General features: G+C 44.4%; 2 protein-coding genes across 2 annotated transcripts in view; both read left to right on the top strand.

The window, feature by feature from the left end:
• The first annotated feature begins 406 nt into the window (after positions 1-406).
• Positions 407-23,655, top strand: part of LOC142189546 (uncharacterized) — a 158,006-nt gene continuing 134,757 nt past the window's right edge. The window contains exons 1-2 of the mRNA XM_075262159.1: positions 407-581; positions 1,921-2,106. Of these exons, the coding sequence (XP_075118260.1) occupies positions 504-581; positions 1,921-2,106 (264 nt within the window). The 5' untranslated portion in view covers positions 407-503. The remainder of the gene's footprint in view (positions 582-1,920; positions 2,107-23,655) is intronic.
• Positions 2,136-23,287, top strand: LOC142189551 (gastrula zinc finger protein XlCGF66.1-like). The gene is made up of 8 exons (XM_075262163.1): positions 2,136-2,308; positions 12,696-12,841; positions 12,972-13,151; positions 13,230-13,353; positions 13,437-13,501; positions 13,809-13,917; positions 14,103-14,186; positions 22,450-23,287. Exons 2-8 carry the CDS (start codon positions 12,764-12,766, stop codon positions 23,172-23,174), a joined length of 1,365 nt encoding a protein of 454 aa, XP_075118264.1. The 5' UTR covers positions 2,136-2,308; positions 12,696-12,763; the 3' UTR covers positions 23,175-23,287.

Here is a 23,655-nt window from a genome sequence, read left to right as displayed (position 1 = left end):
TTACTGTATGATAAGGATATTTTCCTGTTTTGTTTTTTTTTCTAAATAAACCTGTTTGCTGGATTGTGTTTCCCTGTCTTCACTGTTTGGGTCCGCACCACGGCTTCTACCGAGCTACCTCCGCACTCTATCTATCTATCTATCTATCTATCTATCTATCTATCTATCTATCTATCTATCTATCTATCTGTCTGTCTATCCACATTTCACTGTAATATATATATATATATATATATATATATATTTAGGCATCTCCCTGACAGACATTCAGCTGTGTGTCCGTCCCGTGTCCTCAGACATAGTACAGTCAGACTATCGTAGTGCGTTACGTTACAGCCTCTGTACTATGACTACAATTCCCAGCCTGACCACAGGTGTCCGGACCTGGACTTACACCACTGTAGTATTCAGAGCCTCTCCTGTCTTTCTATGGCCGCCTGCAGGGCTGGATCCTCCAGTTCATCCAACCCAGACCGCTCCTTCTCCTCAACAACCCACCAAGGATGGACAAGGACGGGAATGAGATCAGCAGAAGATTATTAGACTTCACCTTGGAGATCATCTACCTGCTGACCGGAGAGGTGACCTTATTAGATTTCTATGGGATTTATTGGGGGATTTATCAAACCTATAATAGGAAGGATCCCGTGTCCTGTAGAAGAGCGTCCAGACCTCCCAAGTGATGGAGAAGAACAGCAGTAGATATGAAGATCTGACCCAATATGATGAGTAGTGACCGCTATATAGAGAGAAAGTCACACAAATGCACTTTTTATCCAATTTTACCCAATTCAGAATTTTTTCACAGAATAATTAATGGTGGCATAATGAAGAATAATTTGTCCCACAAACCATATAGTTCTGTGAATGGAAAAATAAAAAAGTTATGGGGTTTGGGAGATCGGGAGTCAAAATTGAAACTCGATAAATGTCACTGATAGAAAGGGGTTAAAGAGCGTGACCTGAACAATCACCAGTAATCTAGGTAAAATGCTTAATTACTCACAATTTTTATTTAGGTCATGATTGACCGGCCCCAGTCTTTAGGTGTGAGCAGGGATTGAACCCAAGAAATGAGTATGTGAGGCTACATAGGTTACCTTACTGATTAAGCTCAGGGCTCTATTAGCGTCAGTGGAAGTCTTTTCCCATACCAAGCAGCAATAGTACTTTTCTAGTTGCCGATACATTGTTACAAATTCTATTGAATCTCATTTTCAGCATAGAACATAGAGGCAGAGAGAGATATTTTCTCTATATATTACATTTTGTAAGAAATATGAGTTACTATTGAAGCTTGGTATGAGAAAAAGCTTCCTTTGAAACTAATAGCCCCTGTGGCTCAGTCGGTAGAGTAACAGCCTGGTGTATTCCATTATTGGGGTCCTACCTAATGAAAAAGATGAATAAATTAAAACTTTAAATATTCACAGTGCGGTGAGTACTAAAGACTATTGGGTGACGGGGTGAGGGGACCAGGGAAGCCTTGGTGAGTTGGCTTGTCTTTTTCAGGTCATTGTAGGTCCACCAACTGGTACCCTCACCGATCAGCTGTTCTCAGCTACCCCAGTGCTGGGCCAGAAGCCAATGGAGGCCAAGAACTGCTCATGAGTGAGGGTGACAGATGTTGGACCTCCACATCCCTGAGTGCTATGCTAATGACCGATCATCAATATCTTCAATCTGAAAGCCTATTAAAGTCACTTCTTATACATTAAACATTGTGCTGACAACCTTTCACCATTTTTGTAATCATCTTGGGACCCATTATGTCTTTTCAGGGGTAAGATCTCTAGAATTGAATAAAAGAATCCAGATTTGGTCTTTCTAGATCTCCATATTATTTGGTCAAATTTTCTTGATTTCTATTGACGGAGAAATACTGAGTCCAGTTCCTCAAGTGTCTCTCTCTATACTCAGGATTGCAAAATATTGAAGACGACATTGGAGTACTCTGTGATGTCCAACATCCAACTCCATGAGTCAGTAGGATGGAGCCAAAGCCCCATCACAGAGCCTCCACCTCACCGCCTGATACAGGAGGAGATCAATGGACAGAAGATCCTAGAACTCACCAACAAGATGCTGGAGCTGCTGACTGGAGAGGTGACACTGCTGGGAATGCTGGGACATTATACAGTAACTGGAGGGGTCGGGGTGATGACTGTATCATTGTGTTGTCAGGTTCCTATAAGGTGTCAGGATGTCGCTGTCTATTTCTCCATGGAGGAGTGGGAGTATTTAGAAGGACACAAGGATCTGTACAAGGAGGTGATGATGGAGGACCACCAGCCCCTCACATCAGCAGGTAATAGACATGACTATATACACATGGACTTCCATTATTTGTATGTACAGAATGAATTCAGTCCCTGTCTGTGTTTCCTACAGGTAGATCCAGTAAGAGGACAACACCGGAGAGATGTCCCAGTCCTCTTCTTCCACAGGATGATCAGGTAGATGGAGATATTCCCTGTGATCTGTACAAGGAGGTCAAGATGGAGGACCACCAGCCCCTCACATCACCAGGTAATAGACATGACTATATACATGTGTCCATTAACCTCTTTAGGAATCTGTTGAGGACATGATGGAAACCTTTATATATGTTTCGGGGGAGAAGAAACTAAATACAAAAATTCTTTGTGGTCTTGCAATTTTAACCCCTTCCTGACATCTGCCGTACAAGTGCTGGGTGTTTAAACATGGCAGCCGCCATAGCCACCAGGTGCCTATTGTTTTATACAGTAGATACCCAGTGCTAATGCCCTTGATCAGTGCCTGCACCAATCGCGGGCATCAACCCCACTAGTGCCTCGGTCAAAGCTAACCAAGGTGCCATTTTCCTGGTGATCACCACAACCGGAGCAAGCTCCGGGTCCGAGATCCCATTGCCATGACAGAAGCGAGCCTTGTGAAGAATCCCCAGCCTGTCATTCAATGGATACTCTACACTCACCGGCCTCTTTATTAGGTACACCTGTCCAACTGCTCATTAACACTTAATTTCTAATCAGCCAATCACATGGCGGCAACTCAGTGCATTTAGGCATGTAGACATGGTCAAGACAATCTCCTGCAGTTCAAACCGAGCATCAGTATGGGGAAGAAAGGTGATTTGAGTGCCTTTGAACGTGGCATGGTTGTTGGTGCCAGAAGGGCTGCTCTGAGTATTTCAGAAACTGCTGATCTACTGGGATTTTCACGCACAACCATCTCTAGGGTTTACAGAGAATGGTCCGAAAAAGAAAAAACATCCAGTGAGCGGCAGTTCTGTGTGCGGAAATGCGTTGTTGATGCCAGAGGTCAGAGGAGAATGGCCAGACTGGTTCAAGCTGATAGAAAGGCAACAGTGACTCAAATAGCCACCCGTTACAACCAAGGTAGCCAGAAGAGCATCTCTGAACGCACAGTACGTTGAACTTTGAGGCAGATGGGCTACAGCAGCAGAAGACCACACCGGGTGCCACTCCTTTCAGCTAAGAACAGGAAACTGAGGCTACAATTTGCACAAGCTCATCGAAATTGGACAATTGAAGATTGGAAAAACGTTGCCTGGTCTGATGAGTCTCGATTTCTGCTGCGACATTCGGATGGTAGGGTCAGAATTTGGCGTCAACAACATGAAAGCATGGATCCATCCTGCCTTGTATCAACGGTTCAGGCTGGTGGTGGTGGTGTCATGGTGTGGGGAATATTTTCTTGGCACTCTTTGGGCCCCTTGGTACCAATTGAGCATCGTTGCAACGCCAAAGCCTACCTGAGTATTGTTGCTGACCATGTCCATCCCTTTATGACCACAATGTACCCAACATCTGATGGCTACTTTCAGCAGGATAATGCGCCATGTCATAAAGCTGGAATCATCTCAGACTGGTTTCTTGAACATGACAATGAGTTCACTGTACTCCAATGGCCTCCACAGTCACCAGATCTCAATCCAATAGAGCATCTTTGGGATGTGGTGGAACAGGAGATTCGCATCATGGATGTGCAGCCGACAAATCTGCGGCAACTGTGTGATGCCATCATGTCAATATGGACCAAAATCTCTGAGGAATGCTTCCAGCACCTTGTTGAATCTATGCCACGAAGAATTGAGGCAGTTATAAAGGCAAAAGGGGGTCCAACCCGTTACTAGCATGGTGTACCTAATAAAGTGGCCGGTGAGTGTATGTAGCCTGCAATAGAGTTGCTGTTTTATTGCAATGAATTAGCATTGTACTGCATTACATTAGTGATCAGACTCCCTATACATTCCCGTACACAGAAGTATAAAAAAGTTACGGGTGTCAGAATGTGGCGACTTTTAGAAAAAATTTTTTGTCACAGTTTTGGATTTCTATTAAGGGGTTAAAATATAAATAATACCGTAGTCCGTGACTAATTGAATTTTGGGACATGCCTTGCAGTTTATATATAAATTTTCTAAAATATCAGTATTATTTTTTAAGACAACGTGTCAACTGGTTTGGGACCACTAGCATGCTGTTAGGCAGGTACGGTTTAGGGTCCTAAACTTTTATATAGGGTTGAGATTTCAGGATCGGTTTTAAAATCCGATTTGCGATCATTTTCCAGCCGATCGCGATCGTGAAATTTGCTCGATCACCAATCCGATCACCAATCCTTTTCCAATCGCTCAACCCTAGTCAATACTTCTCTATGGGAATAGTCCATTTTAGGGTTGAGCCGATCTTGAGATTTCAAAATCTGATTTCCGATCATTTTCCAGCCGATTTCGATCGTGAAATTTGCTCATTCCGATCGGGATCTGATCTTTTCCGAACCTGATCGCTCAACCCTACTTTTGTAGGTTACAGCCTCCCATCCCCAGAATATAATGAAGGTCTATCTCTCCCTGCACATACAACAGATTGGGGCCCTAAACCCAGCTGTATCATGGCATGCTGATAGTTTAGTGGCCCCAATCCAGCTGATGAGATCATATTATTGAAAATTAACATCCGTTTTCTTCTCGTCAGATGACTGTACCAGGAGCTCAGAGGGACATCTGATATCTACAGATTATAAACCAGAGGATCATGGTATCACACAAGATCCATATGAAGAACATGTCATTACCCCAGATATATCCTCAGCCCTTCACAGCAAAGATCTGTCATCTGATCCTATTATACACGTCCAATCTTCCGATTCCTCACAGACTGGGAAGCCTAAGAAAAGTCAGCGAAGGAGAGAACATCAAGGAGCTCACACAGGAGAGAAGCTATATCCATGTTCAAAATGTGGAATTTGCTTTATCTCTAAATCAAGTTTTGACAGACATCAAAAAATTCACATCGGGGGGAAGCCATTTTCATGTTCAGAATGTGAGAAATGTTTTACTAAAAAATCAAATCTTGTTATACATCAGAGAAATCACACAGGGGAGAAGCCATATTCATGTTCCGAATGTGGGAAATGTTTTGCTAAAAAAGCAAATCTTATTTATCATCTGAGAACTCACACAGGAGAGAAGGCATATCGGTGCCCGGAATGTGGGAAAGGTTTATCCACGAAATCAATTCTTATTAGTCATCAGAGAACTCACACAGGAGAGAAGCCATATCGATGCTTGGAATGCGGGAAAAGTTTATCCACGAAATCAATTCTTATTGAACATCAGAGAACTCACACAGGAGAGAAGCCTTTTCCATGCTTGGAATGTGGGAAATCTTTTGCCAAAAAATCAGAACTTAATAGGCATTGGAGAATTCACACCGGGGAAAAGCCAAAATAGAAAAAAGTTTTCTGTAGCTCCGTATTTGAAGATGATCCATGTGAGGACAGATTCAGGGTGCACGGGCTACTCCGGACTTGAAGAAAGGATTGAAGCAGTACATGTAGAGAGAACCAGCTGGCATCGCACTGAAGTTTAGTAAAGTTTAACTTTTAACCCATTCAAAGTAAAAATAAATACATACAGTGGAAAAAAGAAAAGTGAAAAAAAAAAACTAAAAACACTGACGCGTTTCGAAACACAAGGTTTCTTACTCATAGCGTAATAATATAAAATGAGGCCTTCTTACTTTTATACTATAGGACTGCTCTTCGCTGACAGCTGATGACATTTCGTTACAAGGTTCTACACATTTTTTTTTTACTAATGTTAGCTTGGTTTAACCCCTTTTTTGGGATAGAGGAGTGTGTTATTAAAGGGATTCAATCATTAAAATGCTATTTTCTTCTCCCTAACGCGGAGGAATATGTCAGGACCTTAGTCGTTTGTAAAAGTTTGCATGTCTTGTGGTGTTCGGTTGGGGATTTGAGCCGCTGTCCTGAAGCACTTTGGTCATTTTCTTGCCACTCTACTATTCATTTGGGTGTTGAGTATTTGCCTTCAGTCTACACTTGAGGTTTCTTTGATTTGAGCCTCAGGTGTTTGTAATCCTCCTCAGCCTATCAGATTGTTCTGGGGCCTGTATAAGGCAGAGGGCTGGCCTCTGTCTTTGCCGATTCCTCAGTATTCCACTGTTCCTCTCCTCTTACCCCTATTGTGTTGTGTGTTTATGTTGTGCTGTGTGTTTGTTTCCCAGCACATCCCGTCCTAGTGGTTTCTGTTTGCAGCTGCGCCTGTTCTTCGCTAGGGGTGACCGCCTTTAGTATCCCCAGTCCCTAGCCTCTTTTAGTTCTTTCCCTACCTATCCGTTAGGTCTTCGTGTTTAGAGAGCCAGAAGTTGTCTGGGCAGGGCCTAGTTAGCTGTTGTAGCGCCAGGGAGAGTTTCCTTCCCCATTTCCTTAGAGGTGCACGCTGCATTCAATATTCTGTTGCTTGGGCATAAACACAATCATGACAGAATAACCTTAAAGGGGTTGTCCCATCACAAGGATCCTATCTATACTGCTTGGTAATGTGGATGTAAGACTTTTCCTAAATACACTGCTTCAGCAAAGCTGCTTTGTTTGTCCACTATCTTACTTTATTCAATTCATTGTTGACACAGCCCTGACTTATCTGCTCAAAAGTCAAGTGATGTATCTGCTGCTCTGAGGGAGGAGGGAGGAGGGGCTAAGTGCAGGGAGCGAGCCTGTGTTTCTAGCTATTCCTGTGTCTGCACCACGTGACCTAGGTCCTGTACTCAGATAGGGGAGAGGAGCTGCTTTCATTTCTGAACTCGTCTTCTGTTCTCCCGGTTATCAGGCTAGCTAATTTAATTGTGTTCATTATGGCAGAGACAGGCAGTCTCTGTATGTAACACAGAATGGAGTTGCTCCTGCCTGTACTTCATAGTCCAATATTGTGCATATAGTGTTGTTTGAGGACCTTTGATGACATCACAGGCTATTCAGCCACCCCATAGGATCACGCTATGCGGTGGGCGGAGCTACCCATTAATATGGGGACGGGGCTAAACGGCAGGTTGCATGTGAGATCCCGCCCACCAAATGATGCAAGAGACCAGGAAGAAAGAAGATTTTACAGCAGTGAAGACTGGTGAGTATGCGATGTGGGAATACCCCTTTAAGAAAGGCTATTCTTCTCCTACGTTTAGATGTCTTCTCCACACCGCTGTTCAGTAGATATCCCGGTTTTCTTCTGTATGCAAATGAGTTCTCTTGCAACACTGGGGGCGGTTCGCTGTGCTCAAGCAGCACTGGGAGTGTCTCCAATGCTGCGCGAGAACTCTCCAGGTTCCTTTCAAGACTAAGTGTACCGAATGCAACCCAAAAAAATCCCCCCTCTCCCGGCGCCTCTACTTAACCGTATGAATAAGGCACAAAACACATAGGGGTCGTAACCTAGGCAACAGGTTGGTACATAGTCATCTCCAACCTGTCACGCCGGATCCCACTTGGTTGGTGTCGCCCCATCCTATGGGTACGTTTCCATGTGGCCACTGTAGAGCATGCAGATTTATCAAACAGGGTCATACTTTTGCATCAACGGATCATGTATACCAGATGAGAGACTTTTTCCACTGTCAGACTGAAGGTCTGATGTACATGCCCTATGAATTACGTGGGGAAAACCAAGAGACAATTTCGACGTCGTATCTTCGACCACATAGGGTACATAACCAGACGGGTGGACAGTTCTATGTCTAACCATGTGTGGCTAACCCATGGTGGAGACCCCACGGCAATATCTTTTCAAGGGGTGGAATTGGTGCGCAAAGATCCTAGAGGAGGTGACTGGGATGTGGTGATCCTGAAGAGAGAAACACGATGGATCTTCCACATGAAGTCTGTGAGACTGGAGGAGCTCGATGAATCCGTGTCATTTTCATCATTTCTATGATTTGCCTTTCCTTTGTTTCTGGGTTTCAGGCCCTGGTCCTTCAATATTGGGCACATGTAGCGGGACATTATAGCACAGTGGTCCTGAATGGGGACCTATCTTTAATATCTCAGAGTACATGGTGGGTATGGGGGGGGATATGGCATGCAGGATACCCGATTAGACCATTGGGGTTATTTTGGAGGTTACTGCGCCACTTTTTGCTAATTATCATTGTGGATTAGTGGTATAGTTTTATTACTTACTGTTGTCATTGATGCATGGCCAGGGTTTTCCTCTTAGGCTTGGAGAACACAAGTAATCTCCTGTTTTATTGGCTTCTAGAAGTTGATCTAACTCCTCGCCAACAAATCTTTGAGGTTCCAAAGGTATGGAGCATTAATAATTTTTACAATTTGGTTCCTCTGCCCAAGGCTTCAGCTGAATTGCCCGTCTAGCAGCGACAGTGACTGCCAGATGCTTGGAAGTGACTCTTAAGGTGTCAAAAGGAAAATTGTACATATAGTCAGCTGATTTACAGTATATAGTAAATCAAATCAAATCAAACAAGCTTTATTGGCACGTCCGAATAGATATTTGGCATTGCCAAAGCTAGTAAAGTGTGTGTGTGGGGGGGAGTTGGATTCGGGTGGGTGAGTGGTGGGTATGGGGGGTGGGGTGGGTGGTTTGGGGTATAACAGTCCATGGAGTCTCATCTTCCTCTTCGTTGGTGACCGCTACATGGGGAGGTGGGGTGGGGTGGGTAGTGTGGGGTATAACAGTCCATGGAGTCTCATCTTCCTCTTGTTTGGTGACAGCTGGACACGTATTGGGCAGCGATCTCCACAGTGGCCTCTTCTTCTCCCAATAGGATGTAGAGTTTCCTCTTCTTGTCTGGGATGTGGGCAGAGTCTTTGGTAGTAGACGGCCCTCACAGCTGAGTATTTGCTGCAGTGTAGCAGGAAGTGGGTCTCGTCTTCTAGGACCCCCTGGTCACAGTGCTGGCACAGTCTGTTCTCCCGTGGCTTGTACGTCTGTCTGTATCGCCCCGTCTCTATCTCTAGGTTGTGGGCGCTCAGTCTGTACCGGCTCAGGGTCTGTCTGTGCTTGGGGTGGTGTATTCTCTCCAGGTAGGTGGCCATGGTGTAGTCCCTTTGTAGGGATTGGTACACGGTGAGTTTCTTGGAGTTATTTATTTCGTTTCTCCATTCTTCAATGTACCGCTCTCTGTTTGCCTCTGTGGTCGCCTTTATTTTGGCCTTGGTTATCATCTGTTGGTGTTTGTGATATGCATGTATATACCGTATATGGTATACATTATAGTGCAGTATATAAATATATATATATATATATATATATATATAGTACTGTGTATATAAAAGGTAAGGTATACAGTATATATAGTATACAGTACAGTGCGGTGTATATGTAAGGTAAGATATACAGTATAGTGCAGTATATATATTATACTTTACAGTGTGTATATATATATATATATTATACAGTACTGTGTATATATAAGGTAAGGTATACAGTATATATAGTATACAGTGCGGTGTATATGTAAGGTAAGATATACAGTATAGTGTAGTATATTATACTTTACAGTGTATATATATATAGTATACAGTATAGCATTGTATGTATGTATGTATATATTGTGGGGAAGTTAGCTCGGTAGAAGCAGTGGTGCTGACCCAAACAGTCTAGACAGGGACACAAATCTTGCAGCAAAATGGTTTATTTAGAAAAAAAACAAAACAGGAAAATAAATAAACCTTCACGTCAGGCACAAAATACAGCCTTAACTTCAGCAAAAACAAAATAAATCCCTGCTCGTCTGAGCCACTAACTAAATAGAATACACAGTATAGTATCGAGTGTACAGGTCTCTTCACCTGCTCGTGAGAACTTCTGGAAACCCCTCCCCCAGCACAGTCTGTCTCCTCCCACACACGTCACTGATCACATGACTGTGACATCATCAAAGGTCCTTTAACCCACTAATATCTAGTAAGCACTGAGCAGATAAACTAATCCCAGCAGGACCTAGTCATGTGACTTCTTGACTCCTCCCCTATATGTGACATCCTCACAGGTCCTGTAACCGGGGCAGCGCACAGATTCTCTTCGGTCTCCTAGTAATAGCCGATATGTACAGGTGACCGCCTCCGTGTCTGAGAAGTTATTACGGTACCGGTGAGTTCTGGAGGATCCATTAGTGCCGGGCGGCAGTGGGGGGTACATGGGGGGTGTTGTATGGGAACTTGGGAGGAAAAACTCATTGGAAATGATTCCTGCTGGTAGGAGAAGATAGATATACACTTCATATTATTATTGTCATCAGAAAGGGCGGAAATTGTTACCAACGAGACAGATCTGGCATAGAGGCCATGAGATATGGGAATCCATCAAAAGCATGACCTATGGGAATCCTTCTCGGAGGCCATGAGATACTAGAATCCTTCTCGGAGGTCAAGAGATATAGGAATCCTTCTCAGAGGCCATGAGATACGGGAATCGGTCTCGGAGGCCATGAGATATTAGAATCCTTCTCGGAGGTCAAGAGATATAGGAATCCTTCTCAGAAGCCATGAGATACGGGAATCCTTCTCGGAGTCCATGAGATATGAGAATCCGTTTCAGAGGCCATGAGATACGGGAATCGGTCTCGGATGCTATGAGATATTAGAATCCTTCTCGGAGTCCATGAGATATGAGAATCCTTCTCAGAGGCCATGAGATACGGGAATCGGTCTCGGATGCTATGAGATATTAGAATCCTTCTCGGAGTCCATGAGATATGAGAATCCGTCTCAGAGGCCATGAGATATGGGACTCCGTCTCGGAGGGCATGAGATATGGAAATCCTTCTCGGAGGTCATGAGATATGGGAATCCTTCTCGGAGGCCATGAGATATTAGAATCCTTCTCAGAGCCCATGAGATACTAGAATCCTTCTCGGAGGTCATGAGATACGGGAATCCTTCTCAGAGGCCATGAGATATGGGAATCCTTCTCGGAGGCCATGAGATACGGGAATCGGTCTCGGATGCTATGAGATATTAGAATCCTTCTTGGAAGCCATGAGATATGGGAATCGGTCTCAGATGCTATGAGATATTAGAATCCTTCTCGGAGTCCATGAGATATGAGAATCCGTTTCAGAGGCCATGAGATATGGGAATCCGTCTCGGAGGCCATGAGATATGAGAATCCTTCTCAGAGGCCATGAGATATGAGAATCCGTCTCAGAGGCCATGAGATATGGGACTCCGTCTCGGAGGGCATGAGATATGGAAATCCTTCTCGGAGGTCATGAGATATGGGAATTCTTCTTGGAGGCCATGAGATATGGGAATCCTTCTCAGAGGCCATGAGATATGGGAATCCTCCTCAGAGGCCATGAGATATGGGAATCCTCCTCAGAGGCCATGAGATATGGGAATCCTTCTCAGAGGCCATGAGATATGGGAATCCTCCTCAGAGGCCATGAGATATGGGAATCCTTCTCAGAGGCCATGAGATACGGGAATCCGTTTCGGAGCCAATGCGATATGGGCCTCCGTCTCGGAGGGCATGAGATATGGGAATCAATCTTCGAAGGCATGAGCTATGGGAATCTGTCTCGGATGCCGTGAGTTATGGGAATCCATCTCAGAAGTCATGAGATATGGGAATCCGTTTGGGGGGGGGCATGAGATATGGGAATCCATCTCAGAAGCCATGAGATATGGGAATCTGTCTCAGAAGCAAGGAGATATGGAGATCCGTCTCAGAGGGTATGAGATATGGGAATCTGCCTTGGAAGCCATGAGATATGAAACTTGATCTAAGAAGCCATAAGATATGGGAATCCGTTTCTGAGGCCATGAGCGCACAATATGAGGATAGGGAAAGTAGACGCTCGGTCAGTTTTCAGTGGAGGCAGAAAGTGATTGCCCACAGTGTTCTAAAACTTTTTCTAAAGGAAGGAAGAGGAGATATAAAATATCTCAGTTTTCATCCTGAGAAAAGGAAGTGATTACCAACAGAAATGAATCATGGAAAGAGCCTCACTATATGGAGATCCCTCTCCGGCTCAGACTGTCAGGAGAGAGGACCAGGAGAAGTGGCTGACAGGATTGACCACTGTCATAAGGGCTATAACTCCTACAATAAGACCTCAGATAACCCTCAGAGAACGACCACCAACATTGGGCTCATGGTGGCCACAGCATAGGCCTCACTTTTCCAGTGGCTATAGGCAGTAATAGTCTGGAGCCGACTCATTGAGGTCTATAGGAGAGTTTTGTAGACCTGCTCCGTGCAGCCAGTGACTGATCGTAGTAATGTCGGGGTGACATGCTTTGACCACAATCATTGATGACTAAGTCTTCACTTCATGTTCCAGCCCATACCAATAGAGAGAATCCCCCATAATATCGCCAGTCATTCTGTATTTATTACATTGTCTCATCTTCTCTCCATTCAGGTTCCTACAATATAGAATCCTCTCAGTATCTTCTATAGAAGAGAATATTCCTGATTGTCCCATCAAGGATGGAAAGAGACAGGAACAAGATGGCGGAAAGTCTATTAAATCTCACCCTAGAGATCATCTACCAGCTTACTGGAGAGGTGAGAGATTCTGATGATGTCATCATGACATCATTCTTATCTATAGTAATAACAGATGATAGGACTGGAGAGGTGATGGACTCTGGACATGTATGGAGTGAGATTTATTAATGTGTCTCCCCATAACCAGGATTACACAGTAGTGAAGAAGACCTCTAGTGGGCGCTGTCAGGCTCCTGTGTATGAAGGTTATGGAGGAACCCTGAGCCCAATCCCGGGGCCTCCACCTCACCCCCTGATACAGAAAGAGATCAATGGACAGAAGATCCTAGAACTCACCAACAAGATGCTGGAGCTGCTGACTGGAGAGGTGACACTGCTGGGAATGCTGGGACATTATACAGTACCTGGAGGGGTCGGGGTGATGACTGTATCATTGTGTTGTCAGGTTCCTATAAGGTGTCAGGATGTCGCTGTCTATTTCTCCATGGAGGAGTGGGAGTATTTAGAAGGACACAAGGATCTGTACAAGGAGGTGATGATGGAGGACCACCAGCCCCTCACATCAGCAGGTAATAGACATGACTATATACACATGGACTTCCATTATTTGTATCTACAGAATGAATTCAGTCCCTGTCTGTGTTTCCTACAGGTAAATCCAATAAGAAGACAACACCGGAGAGATGTCCCAGTCCTCATCTTCCACAGCATGGTCAGGTAGATGGAGATATTCCCTATGATCTGTACAAGGAGGTCAAGATGGAGGACCACCAGCCCCTCACATCAGCAGGTAATAGACATGACTATATACACATGGACTTCCATTATTTGTATGTACAGAATGAATTCAGTCCCTGTCTGTGTTTCCTACAGGTAGATCCAGTGAGAGGACAACACCGGAGAGATGTCCCAGTCCTCTTCTTCCACAGGATGATCAGGTAGATGGAGATATTCCCTATAATGTGTAGACGGGCTGTGAAGTCCTTGTGCCCCGCGTTGCTGACTTACATTATTTATTTCCCAGCTTCAGGATGAAGATCTGAGCAATGTTTTGGCCACAGCAATAAAAGATGATCCTTATGTGAGTGGTGATGAGGAGTGTGAGGAGGACATTCCCATGGGGAACCACTCTGGTGAGTAGTAACCAGTATGCAAACTAAATATGTATGACTATGTGATAATACCATTATACTGTAGGTGAACGGACACACTGTATATTTATAATGTGATGTACATTGTGTATACGAGGCCAATTTCTTCATCTACTATTCCCATATTTCCCATATTGATATTGGAAAAGTGTTTGCTCAATTTTCAGTTTTGGGACAAGAGATGGGCAAAGCTCCCAAGATTAGTTTCCTACAGGTAGATCCAGTAAGAGAACAACTGCTGAAAGCTTCAAGTGGGACATAAACAAAATAAAATTGATAAATTGTATTTCCATCTCCCCCTCACCAAAAATAAAAAAAAAACTAGCCTGTTGTGCATTAGAAAACTGCCTCAGTCGTAACAACCTGTAGAAAAACATTGAGGCGTAAAGCATAAAAAAAGAGAGAATTATATATATATTTTTTTATAATTCCCCCACCCCAAAAAAATTTCATAAATTTTATTTCTCCAAAAATTATACCAATAAAATCTACAACACACAAAAAGGAAACCTTCATTCTGTATACCTCCTGTAAAGGCAAAGGTTTAGAATTGGGCAAAATACGTACATACGTTTTCAATAAAACAGATTTTTTGGGGCAAATTATTAACAAAAAAGACAGCTTCATGATCCCCGTGTCCATGCTAACATGTAGAATAAAAATAACTTCCAGTAAAGACTGAAAAAAACGGTAAAGTTGCATTCTCCCCACCTCAAGAAATATACTACTCAAGATGTTGCCATAAGAAAATAAAACTCTTACAAAAAAAAAAACAAGCTCTCATACAGCTACAGAGGGAAAGAATTAAAAGGTGACAGCCCATTCAGTGTGGACCGTAAAGGGGTTTTCCCATTTCAGGGTTTCTCCTTCTCTCTTGTCTCCTCTCCCCTCTACTTCCTAGTTTCAGTGAAGAGTTGGTGAGTGGGCTTAGCTCCATGTACAGATCAGCACCTTCCTCCTGATACTAAATTTCACTCTTATTTGGATTTACATACAGTGATAACAGAGGCCTGATCATGGCGCTGTTGTAGCATTTAGCTGATATCACCAGCCCAGCCATTGCTGCTAGATAGCAGTGGTGGGCTGAAACCTAAGCAATAGGCTGCAAATAGAGATAAGCGAATAGTATTGGATTGAATACTAAGGTATTCAAAATATTCGTATTCGATCGAATACCACGCGTTTTTCACAGTAAATATTCGATTCCCCTCCCACCTTTCCTGGCGCATTTTTGGCACGAATAACTGAACAGGGGAGGTGGGAAAGGAAGTAGGAAAACGGAGGCATCGAAAAAAAAGGAAAGTCATTGGCTGGCTAAATCAGGTGACCTCCAATTTATAAGAATAGTGGCGGTGAGATTTGTTTCAGATGCGACTTGGATTTAGATAGGGAGAGACGTCTGCTCAGGGTTAGTTAGGAATTAGCTTCAGTTAGGGCCATAACTCCTACAGTAAGACCTCAGACAACCCTTGGAGAACGACCACCAACATTGGGCTCATGGTGGACACAGCATAGGCCTCACTTTTCCAGTGGTCATTTATTAGAGGAGCGGGGTCAGTGTCATTACTTACAGTGACGTATTAACAGGGGTGCGGGGTTGTTCTCACCACCTATCAAACCAACAGCCCTTATAAGAGCTACACTGCTTGAAAATGGTATATACACCTCCAGTATATACACTCTTCTTGCCAAAAAATTTCAAAAAAGCCCTTTATAGGTCTCCAATTCCCTACCACCTTTTATACTAGTATATAGTATATACCGTACTTGCTATACGCTCTAAATATATATTGTGTATACTTGCCATACAGTACGCTTGTATACATCTTGAAATGCGTAAGGCTAGCGCAACAGGACGAGGATGGGAGTGTGGAAATGCAGCTGGGGTCCAAGGCCGTGGTCAAGCTACTGTGGATTCAATGCCTACTGGTGAGGGGCAGCCAGCATTGCGCTCATCCACAATCCCTGGCTTGATGGCAACGTTAAGCAGGGTGCAGGCTACAACACTGACGAGGCCGGAGCACCAGGAACAGGTGTTACAATGGCTAGCGGATAATGTTTCCAGCTGAATTTCAACCAGCCAGTCAGCTACTACCTCCAGTCGTGTTCCAACCCAAGAATCTGCCCCTCCTTCCTCCCAACATTTCCAATCTTCCCAGCAGAGTCATCCCACCATTGCCCCCTCCCAGTAGCTGTTTTTGGGTCCTATTACCCTCTCGCACTCTGTTCAACCACTTCCCGAATCCCAGGAGCTACCAGACAAATTTCTCTGTCCTGATGCCCAAACACTGGAGCATCCGCCATCTCCTGCCGATTTTGTTGTTGTGGACCCGCAACCCGTCCTCAGTGATCATGACGAGACACAGTTGCCATCAGGGCAGGCTGTGGTTATGTGCGGTGTGCAGGAAGAGGAGCAGAGTGAGCAATTGGAAGAGGAGGTGGTGGACGACAAGACGACCAACCCAACCTGGACAGGGGTGATGTCTAGCGGGAAAAGCAGTGTAGAGGTGGAGGCAAGTGTAGCACCAAAAAAGGTGGCTAGAGGCAGAGGCATGTCCAGAGGCATAGGAAAGCTGCTTCACAGAAGCCAGGCCAGAGCCAGCAAGGCCCAAGATGTTCCCTTTAGCCACTCGTGAAAAACTCGCCGAACGAGGCCACGTGCCTCGATGGTGTGGAGATTTTTCAACGTATGCGTGGAGGACAAACTGAGTGTGGTTTGCACACTGTGCCACTCAGAAATGAGTAGGGGCTCTGAGAAGAGCAACCTGGCCACCTCAGCCATGTGCCATCATTTGGAAGGCAAGCACTGGGCTCAGTGGGAGAGCACAAATGCATGACAATTATCGTCCAGCGTTGTCGCCACTGCCTCTTTCACTGTTTCCAGTGCTGGCGCTGTAGTCCAGACCACCAGCCAGACACCTCCACATCTGCCACTGGCACTTTGGGGAATTCACCCTCATCCTCCCCTTTTCCTGGCTGTGCTCTTTCACCTGCACCATCATGCACCTCTTCCCAGCAACTCTCCATCTCCCAGGCGTTTGAGCGCAGGCAAAAGAACAGCGCAAGACACCCACATGCCCAAGCCTTACTGCTGGCCCTGGAGATGTTGCCCTTTAGGCTTGTGGAGACTCAGGCCTTCCATGACCTGATGGCAGCTGCGGCACCTCGCTATGCCATCCCTAGCCGTCAGTACTTCTCCCAGTGTGCCATCCCTGCCTTGCACCAGCACGTGTCCCATAACATTGCTGCTACACCTGGGCCCAGGCATGCTTGTGTGTGATAATGGCCGGAACCTGGTAGCAGCTCGGGAGCTTGTGAGCCTCCAACACGTTCCATGCCTGGTCCCTGTTTTCAACTTGATGGTGCAATGGTTTTTAAAAACCTACCCCAATGTGCCTGAGCTACTGATGAAAGTGCAGCGCTTGTGCACCCACTTTCATAAGTCTAAAGTAGCCGCTGCTAGCCTGAAAACCCTCCAGCAATGCCTCCATCTGCCTGAACACCGGCTGTTGTGCGATGTCCCCACACGCTGGAACTCGACGTACCATATGTTGAGCAGGGTGTGTGAGCAGCAGAGACCTTTGATGGAGTACCATCTCCAAAACTCAAGGGTTCCTCAAAGTCAACTCCCTCAGTTTCTCCACCATAAGTGGCCATGGATGGCAGACTTATGTGAAATACTCCAATTGACAGAAGAAGTGAAACCAGCATCAACCGGGCAATTTAAAATGTAACTTTTATTTCATATCATGTTGTGAGGAAGGAACGATGTTCCGAAACGCGTAGCTGCTGTGCATTCATATATTCACCTTGTCTCTCTATGGTTGCTGTGTAAACCTTTTAATGGATATGAAATAAAAGTTACATTTTAAATCGTCCGGTTGATGCTGGATTCAACTTTTTCTGTCAATTGGAGTATCCTCAGCTGGCACAAGTCTGCCCGCTTCCGTGCACACTGGTACGGTGTTGATGATGTTTAAAGCAGGGGTCTCAAACTCAATTTACCCCGGGGCTGCTGGACGTAGAGTCTGGGTGAGGCTGGGCCGCATCAGGTTTTCCCAATTTTTTTTTTCTAAAAGTCGCCATATTCTGACAGCCGTAACTTTTTTATACGTCCGTGTACGGGGATGCATAGGGCGTCTTTTTTTGCGGGACCGGGTGTACTTTTTAGTTCTACCATTTTTGGGAAATGTTATTGCTTTGATCACTTTTTATTCAAATTTTTTATCAGAATCAAAACAGTGAAAAAACGGCGGTTTGGCACTTTTGACTATTTTTCCCTATACGGCGTTTACCGAACAGGAAAAATATTTTTATAGATTTGTAGAGCGGGCGATTTCGGACACGGTGATACCTAACATGTATGTGCTTCACAGTATTTAACTACTTTTCTATGTGTTCTAGGGAAAGGGGGGTGATTTGAATATTTAATACTTTTTTTATTACTATTATTATTATTATTTAATTATTTTTTTTACTTTTTTTAAAAATTTTTTTTGCATTTATTAGACCCCCTAGGGGTGTTGAACCCCAGGGGGTCTGATCACTAATGCAATGCACTACAATGCTAATGCATTGCAAAAAATCATCATTTCTTTTGCAGGCTGCATAGAGCAGCCTGCAAAAGAAAGAGATTGCAGACAAGCCTGGGAGCCTTGTAAAGGCTCCCGGCTGTCATGGCAATGTGACGTCGGCCCTGGAACTTGCTCCAGGTGCCGGCGATCACCGGCAAAATGGCGGCGCCCATGCGCTGTCGGGAAAATGGCCCGTGGCGCCGGAGGGGTTAATGCCTCCGATTGGTCCCGGGACCAATCGGAGACATTTGCGCCGGTTGTCTACTGCTTCCCCGCTAGCCTCGTGTGCGAAGTTCAGTGCGTCCCATTGCTTCAGTGTGGATGGGGTGAAGGGGAGGAGGAAGAGGAATAAATGGAGAGTGACCCTTCCAGTGGGGGCAGCGAAGTCATGTCAAGTAACACTCTGGCACACATGGCTGATTTCATGTTGGGCTGCTTTTTCAGTGACAAACGCATTGTACACATCATGGAGAGCAACCAATACTGGATTTTTGCAATCCTCGACCCCTGGTAAAAAAAATAACATCTCGTCTTTCATTCCGGTAGAGGGGAGGACCAATCGCATAAATGATTGCCACAAGCAACTGGTGAGGAATATGATGGAAATGTTTCCATCAACCCTCACTGGCGGCAGAGAGGAGAGTTCCTCCAAGAGGTTAACAACTGCCACCCGGTCCACACCCGGCAGGGGCACACTCTCCAAGGTCTGGGACATGTTAATGGCACCCCCTCGCCAAACTACCACCACTGAGGGGTCTAGTGTCACCAGGAGGGACAAGCATAGGCGCATGTTGCGTGAGTACTTGGCCGACCACAGCCTTGTCCTCTCTGATCCCTCTGCGCCCTACACGTATTGGGTGTCGAAGTTGGACCTGTGGCTGGAACAGGCGTTTTACGCCTTGGAGGTGCTGTCATGCCCTGCCGCCAGCGTCCTATCTGAAAGGGTCTTCAGCGCACCCGGTGGCATCATCACCGATAAGCGCACCCGGCTGACGCTGATCAAAATGAACAGCCACTGGATTGACCCAGGTTTTGCATGTCCACCAGGGTCAAGCAACCCAACATGAAGTTCCATGTTTGTGCTCCAGCTCACCAGTTCATCCTCTTCCTCCATCATCACTGTTGAAAAACGACATTTAAAGTGCAAAGAGCATAATATTATGCTCCTAAAAGGTTCAATTCATCCCAAGAGACTAATAGTCTGCTACTCCAAGGCTCAATTCACCTCAAGGGCCTAAAACTCTGCTGGTACAAGGCTCAACTCACCTCAAGGGCCTAATACTTTGCTGGTACAAGGCTCAACTCATGTCAAGGGCCTAATACTCTGCTGGTACAAGGATCTCCTCACCCCAAGGGCCTGAAGCTAAGTTTGGGAGGGCTCACTCCGAAGGGCCTGAAAAGTAAATTTTTGTATGGCTCAGCTTAAGAGCCTCGAACTTAATTTGGAAGGGCTCACCTCAAGAGCCAGAAAAGTAATTTTTGGAGGTCTCACCATATCACACACACAATGACAGTTAAGGGTGGGTGCTGTTTGATTTCCCCCTTGCCTATGGTTGTCATGGGCAATGAGATTTAAAGGGGTGCATGCTAATGTTTCTTTAGCTTAAAATTTGTCTTTCTGTCCATAGTAATGTAGAGGAAAGAAGGTTTCCAAGTATTTTTCCACTTTCCATAGGAGCTTCTATTGAGTTTGGAGTGTCTAGTTGATAGGCTGTGATAGTGGGGTAATACTGGGACTTGGGCGTGTTAGATGCCCCCAGACATGCTTCCCCTGCTGTCCCAGTTGCATTCCAGAGGTGTTGGCATCATTTCCTGAGGTGTCATTGTGGACTTGGTGACTCTCCTTAGTTGAATATTGGTTTCCTCTGAAATGAATATTTTTTTCCCCATAGACTATAATGGGATTCGATATTTGAATAGTCGAATATTGAGGGTGTATTCAAATCGAATATGGAATATTTTACTATTCGCTCATCTCTAACTGTGACTACTATAGACACATACTCAACTGTATTTGACAAACAAAACCAGATAGATCGCGGAATATAATGGGTAACGTACTACAGTTAGCATATGATCCTGGGAATGGAACGATGGCTGTAAGGGATAATGTGTATGGACAACTAGAATAAGTCTATTAGAGCATGGCAGATTCTGCAACAGAAGGTTTCGTGAGGGAATTTGTCACAGAGACAATTGTGTTTTGTAACACTAGAAATCCTCAAAGGGATTGTCCAGGAATCGAACAAATCTCTGTGGAGGCCAGGGAAGGTATAACATTACAAAAATGCCCTAGGTCCTGCACCACATGTGAGCATTGAGAGTCAATCCACAGCCGCAGCGCTTGCTGGTAAGGAACCAGTGACATATGTGACTGATGTCAATGATATCTCTCCAGCAAACGATGGAGGCCACATGAAGCTATGGAGATACTGGGATTCACCACATACATGTGACACTGCAAGAGAGCAGTCTGGTGGCCGAATATCATGATCTACTGCTTAGGATCGTTCCATGTCAGTTCAAAAGAGAACTTATTGTGGGCGCGCACCTACTAAAGACATCTGCAACCCAAGCTGATAAATTTATGGGTCTGTTGAGGTGTCGTCTTTCCTTCATCACATCACCACATACAAAGACCAGCAATACGTTTGAAGACAAAAGCAGATATTGTGGAAAGTCAAAGCTTGACGTGAGTGACAGAAGAACACTTTGCGAAATTGCAGCCAAACAAATCAACTAAAATTGCCACCGAGCTGAATACAACTTTAATGGCACCAGTATCAGTGAAAACCGTCAAGCTTTAACCATCAGTTTTATGTTTCAGCAAAGTGATCTTCTGTCCCTCATGTCAAGCTTTGAGTTTCAACCACAGTTGCTTCTGCCAGTATTTGGTTAATGTGATGCGATCAAGGAAACAGTTCCGCAGCTCAGATCACGCACTTCTACCAGGCATGCACCAACAATCTCACCCCTAAAACATAAAAACAGATTTTTAGAACAGCACAAGTGATAAGGTTTATCCAGCCTCAGAAAAGGGAGATGTCACACAAGCAAGTAGATAGTTAGGAATTGTACATGGCCATCCATAGTAATAATTGAATTTTGCTCATGCTTTAGAATTCGTATGGATGTTTTACACAGAAATAATGTAAAGTATGTATAAAGAATAGAGATGAGCGAGTAGTATTCGATCGAGTAGGTTTCGATGGAATACTACGGTATTCGAAATACTCGTACTCGATCGAGTACCACTTGCTATTCGAATGGAAAAATTCAATGCAGAACTAGCGTTGATTGGCCGAATGCTATACAGTCGGCCAATCAACACTGGTTCTTCTCCTACCTTTAGAAGTCTTCTCTGCGCAGCGTCCCCGCAGCGTCTTCCGGCTCTGAATTCACTCTGCCAGGCATCGGGCCTGGGCAGAGCCGACTGCACATGCACACTACAAGAAAATGGCCGCTTTGATCGTATGTTGCCTACCCCTGAAACGAGCATTTTCCCCCATAGAGTATAATAGGATTCGATATTCGATTAGAGTAGTCGATTATTGCGGGGCTACTCGAAACGAATATCAAATATCGAACATTTTACTGTTCGCTCATCTCTAATAAAGAAGCCATTCACATCACGGTTTGTACATCAGTTTAACCGATTAAAGAAACGGATGCAAATAGTCCGCCCGTGAGCATCTTCTGCCTCTCTGCAGCAAAACCGTTTTTTAACCGGACACAAAGTCGGACATGCAGGACTTTGTGTCCGGTTAAAACAAAAACGGTTTCGCCATGGCGGACACTGACTGCCGGGTTTCCGTCTCCTGTCCAGCTTCTCGGGCAGAAGATCAAAACCCACAAAGCAGAGAACGGGTGAAGGTGTGAACCCGCCCTAGCTTTTAAAACATTTATAGTATTAATACGTGATTTATTTTTTTTTTGGCAGATGACTGTATCAGGAGCTCAGTGGGATACCCCATATATCCAGATTTTATGACCCAATATCCGTATGGAGAGCCCGCCACTACCTCAGATGTACTTTCCGTCCTTCTCAGCAACAATTTATCATCTGATTCTTTTACACAAGTGTTATTTTCAGATTCACTACAGAGTGTAACACAAACTAAAACTCAAAGAAGGGAAGGACACCTAAACCCTACCAGGGAGAAGTTACTTTCATGTACAGAATGTGGAAAACGGTTCAGCTATAAATCAGGTCTCGAAAGACATCTGGCAACTCACACAGGAGAGAAGCCATTTTCATGTTCAGAATGTGGCAAATGTTTCAGCCGGAAATCCCATTTTTTTCAACATCTTAGAAGTCACACAGGGGAGAAGCCATTCTCCTGTTCAGAGTGTGGCAAATTTTTTTCCTTCAAACATTCTTTGGTTATACATCAAAGAATTCACACAGGGGAGAAGCCATTCTCATGTTCGGAATGCGACAAGTGTTTTTCTATGAAACAATCTCTTGCCTTACATCGGAGAATTCACACAGGGGAGAAGCCATATTTATGTTCGGAATGTGGCAAATGTTTTGCTTTAAGACAATCTCTTGTTAGACATCGGAGAATTCACACAGGAGAGAAGCCATATTCATGTTTAGAATGTGGGAAGTGTTTTACTGTGAAATCACATCTTGTTCTGCATCAAAGACATCATATAGTTTGACAAGACCTGGTAGATAAACACTCCGGCTCAACCATTGAGAATTCTACTTATGGATAATCTGTGGCCGGGATCTTAGGCAAATATGTTGTGTATGTACAGCATGAATGACTGGAAAAGGAAAGTTCTTCTCTTTCCTGTAGTCACCTACCTTTGTGCCACTATTTCAAAACTTGTAGACTGCTCCTGTTAGGAAAATGGGTGTTGACGTTTAATAAAAAAAAAAAAAAAAAATTTAAATATCACATGGAGTTCTTGATATGCAAAGAAGACTTGAATACATTTTTGGGGTAAGTATAATTCATTGAGCTGCCTTAACACAGTATGGGAAAATCTTATTTTTGTACGATTTTAATTTTTTAGGTTTATTTCATGTCTTCTCCAATTTTAAATCAATAAAAAAAAAAAACATGAATTCAGTAAAGATAAAAAAAAATATCTAAACACAAAAAAGCACATTATGGGGTACACATAGAAATGCATG

The sequence above is a fragment of the Leptodactylus fuscus genome, chromosome 1, assembly GCF_031893055.1.
Source record: "Leptodactylus fuscus isolate aLepFus1 chromosome 1, aLepFus1.hap2, whole genome shotgun sequence".
NCBI lineage: Eukaryota > Metazoa > Chordata > Amphibia > Anura > Leptodactylidae > Leptodactylus > Leptodactylus fuscus.
This window is presented reverse-complemented; position numbering and strand designations above follow the sequence as displayed.

Coding starts and splice junctions, on each gene's coding strand:
- LOC142189551 (XM_075262163.1), top strand. CDS start 12,764: ATGGAAAGAGACAGGAACAAGATGGCGGAAAGTCTATTAAATCTCACC. Junction 12,842..12,971: donor TCTACCAGCTTACTGGAGAG/GTGAGAGATTCT, acceptor CCCCATAACCAG/GATTACACAGTAGTGAAGAA. Junction 13,354..13,436: donor CCAGCCCCTCACATCAGCAG/GTAATAGACATG, acceptor TGTTTCCTACAG/GTAAATCCAATAAGAAGACA.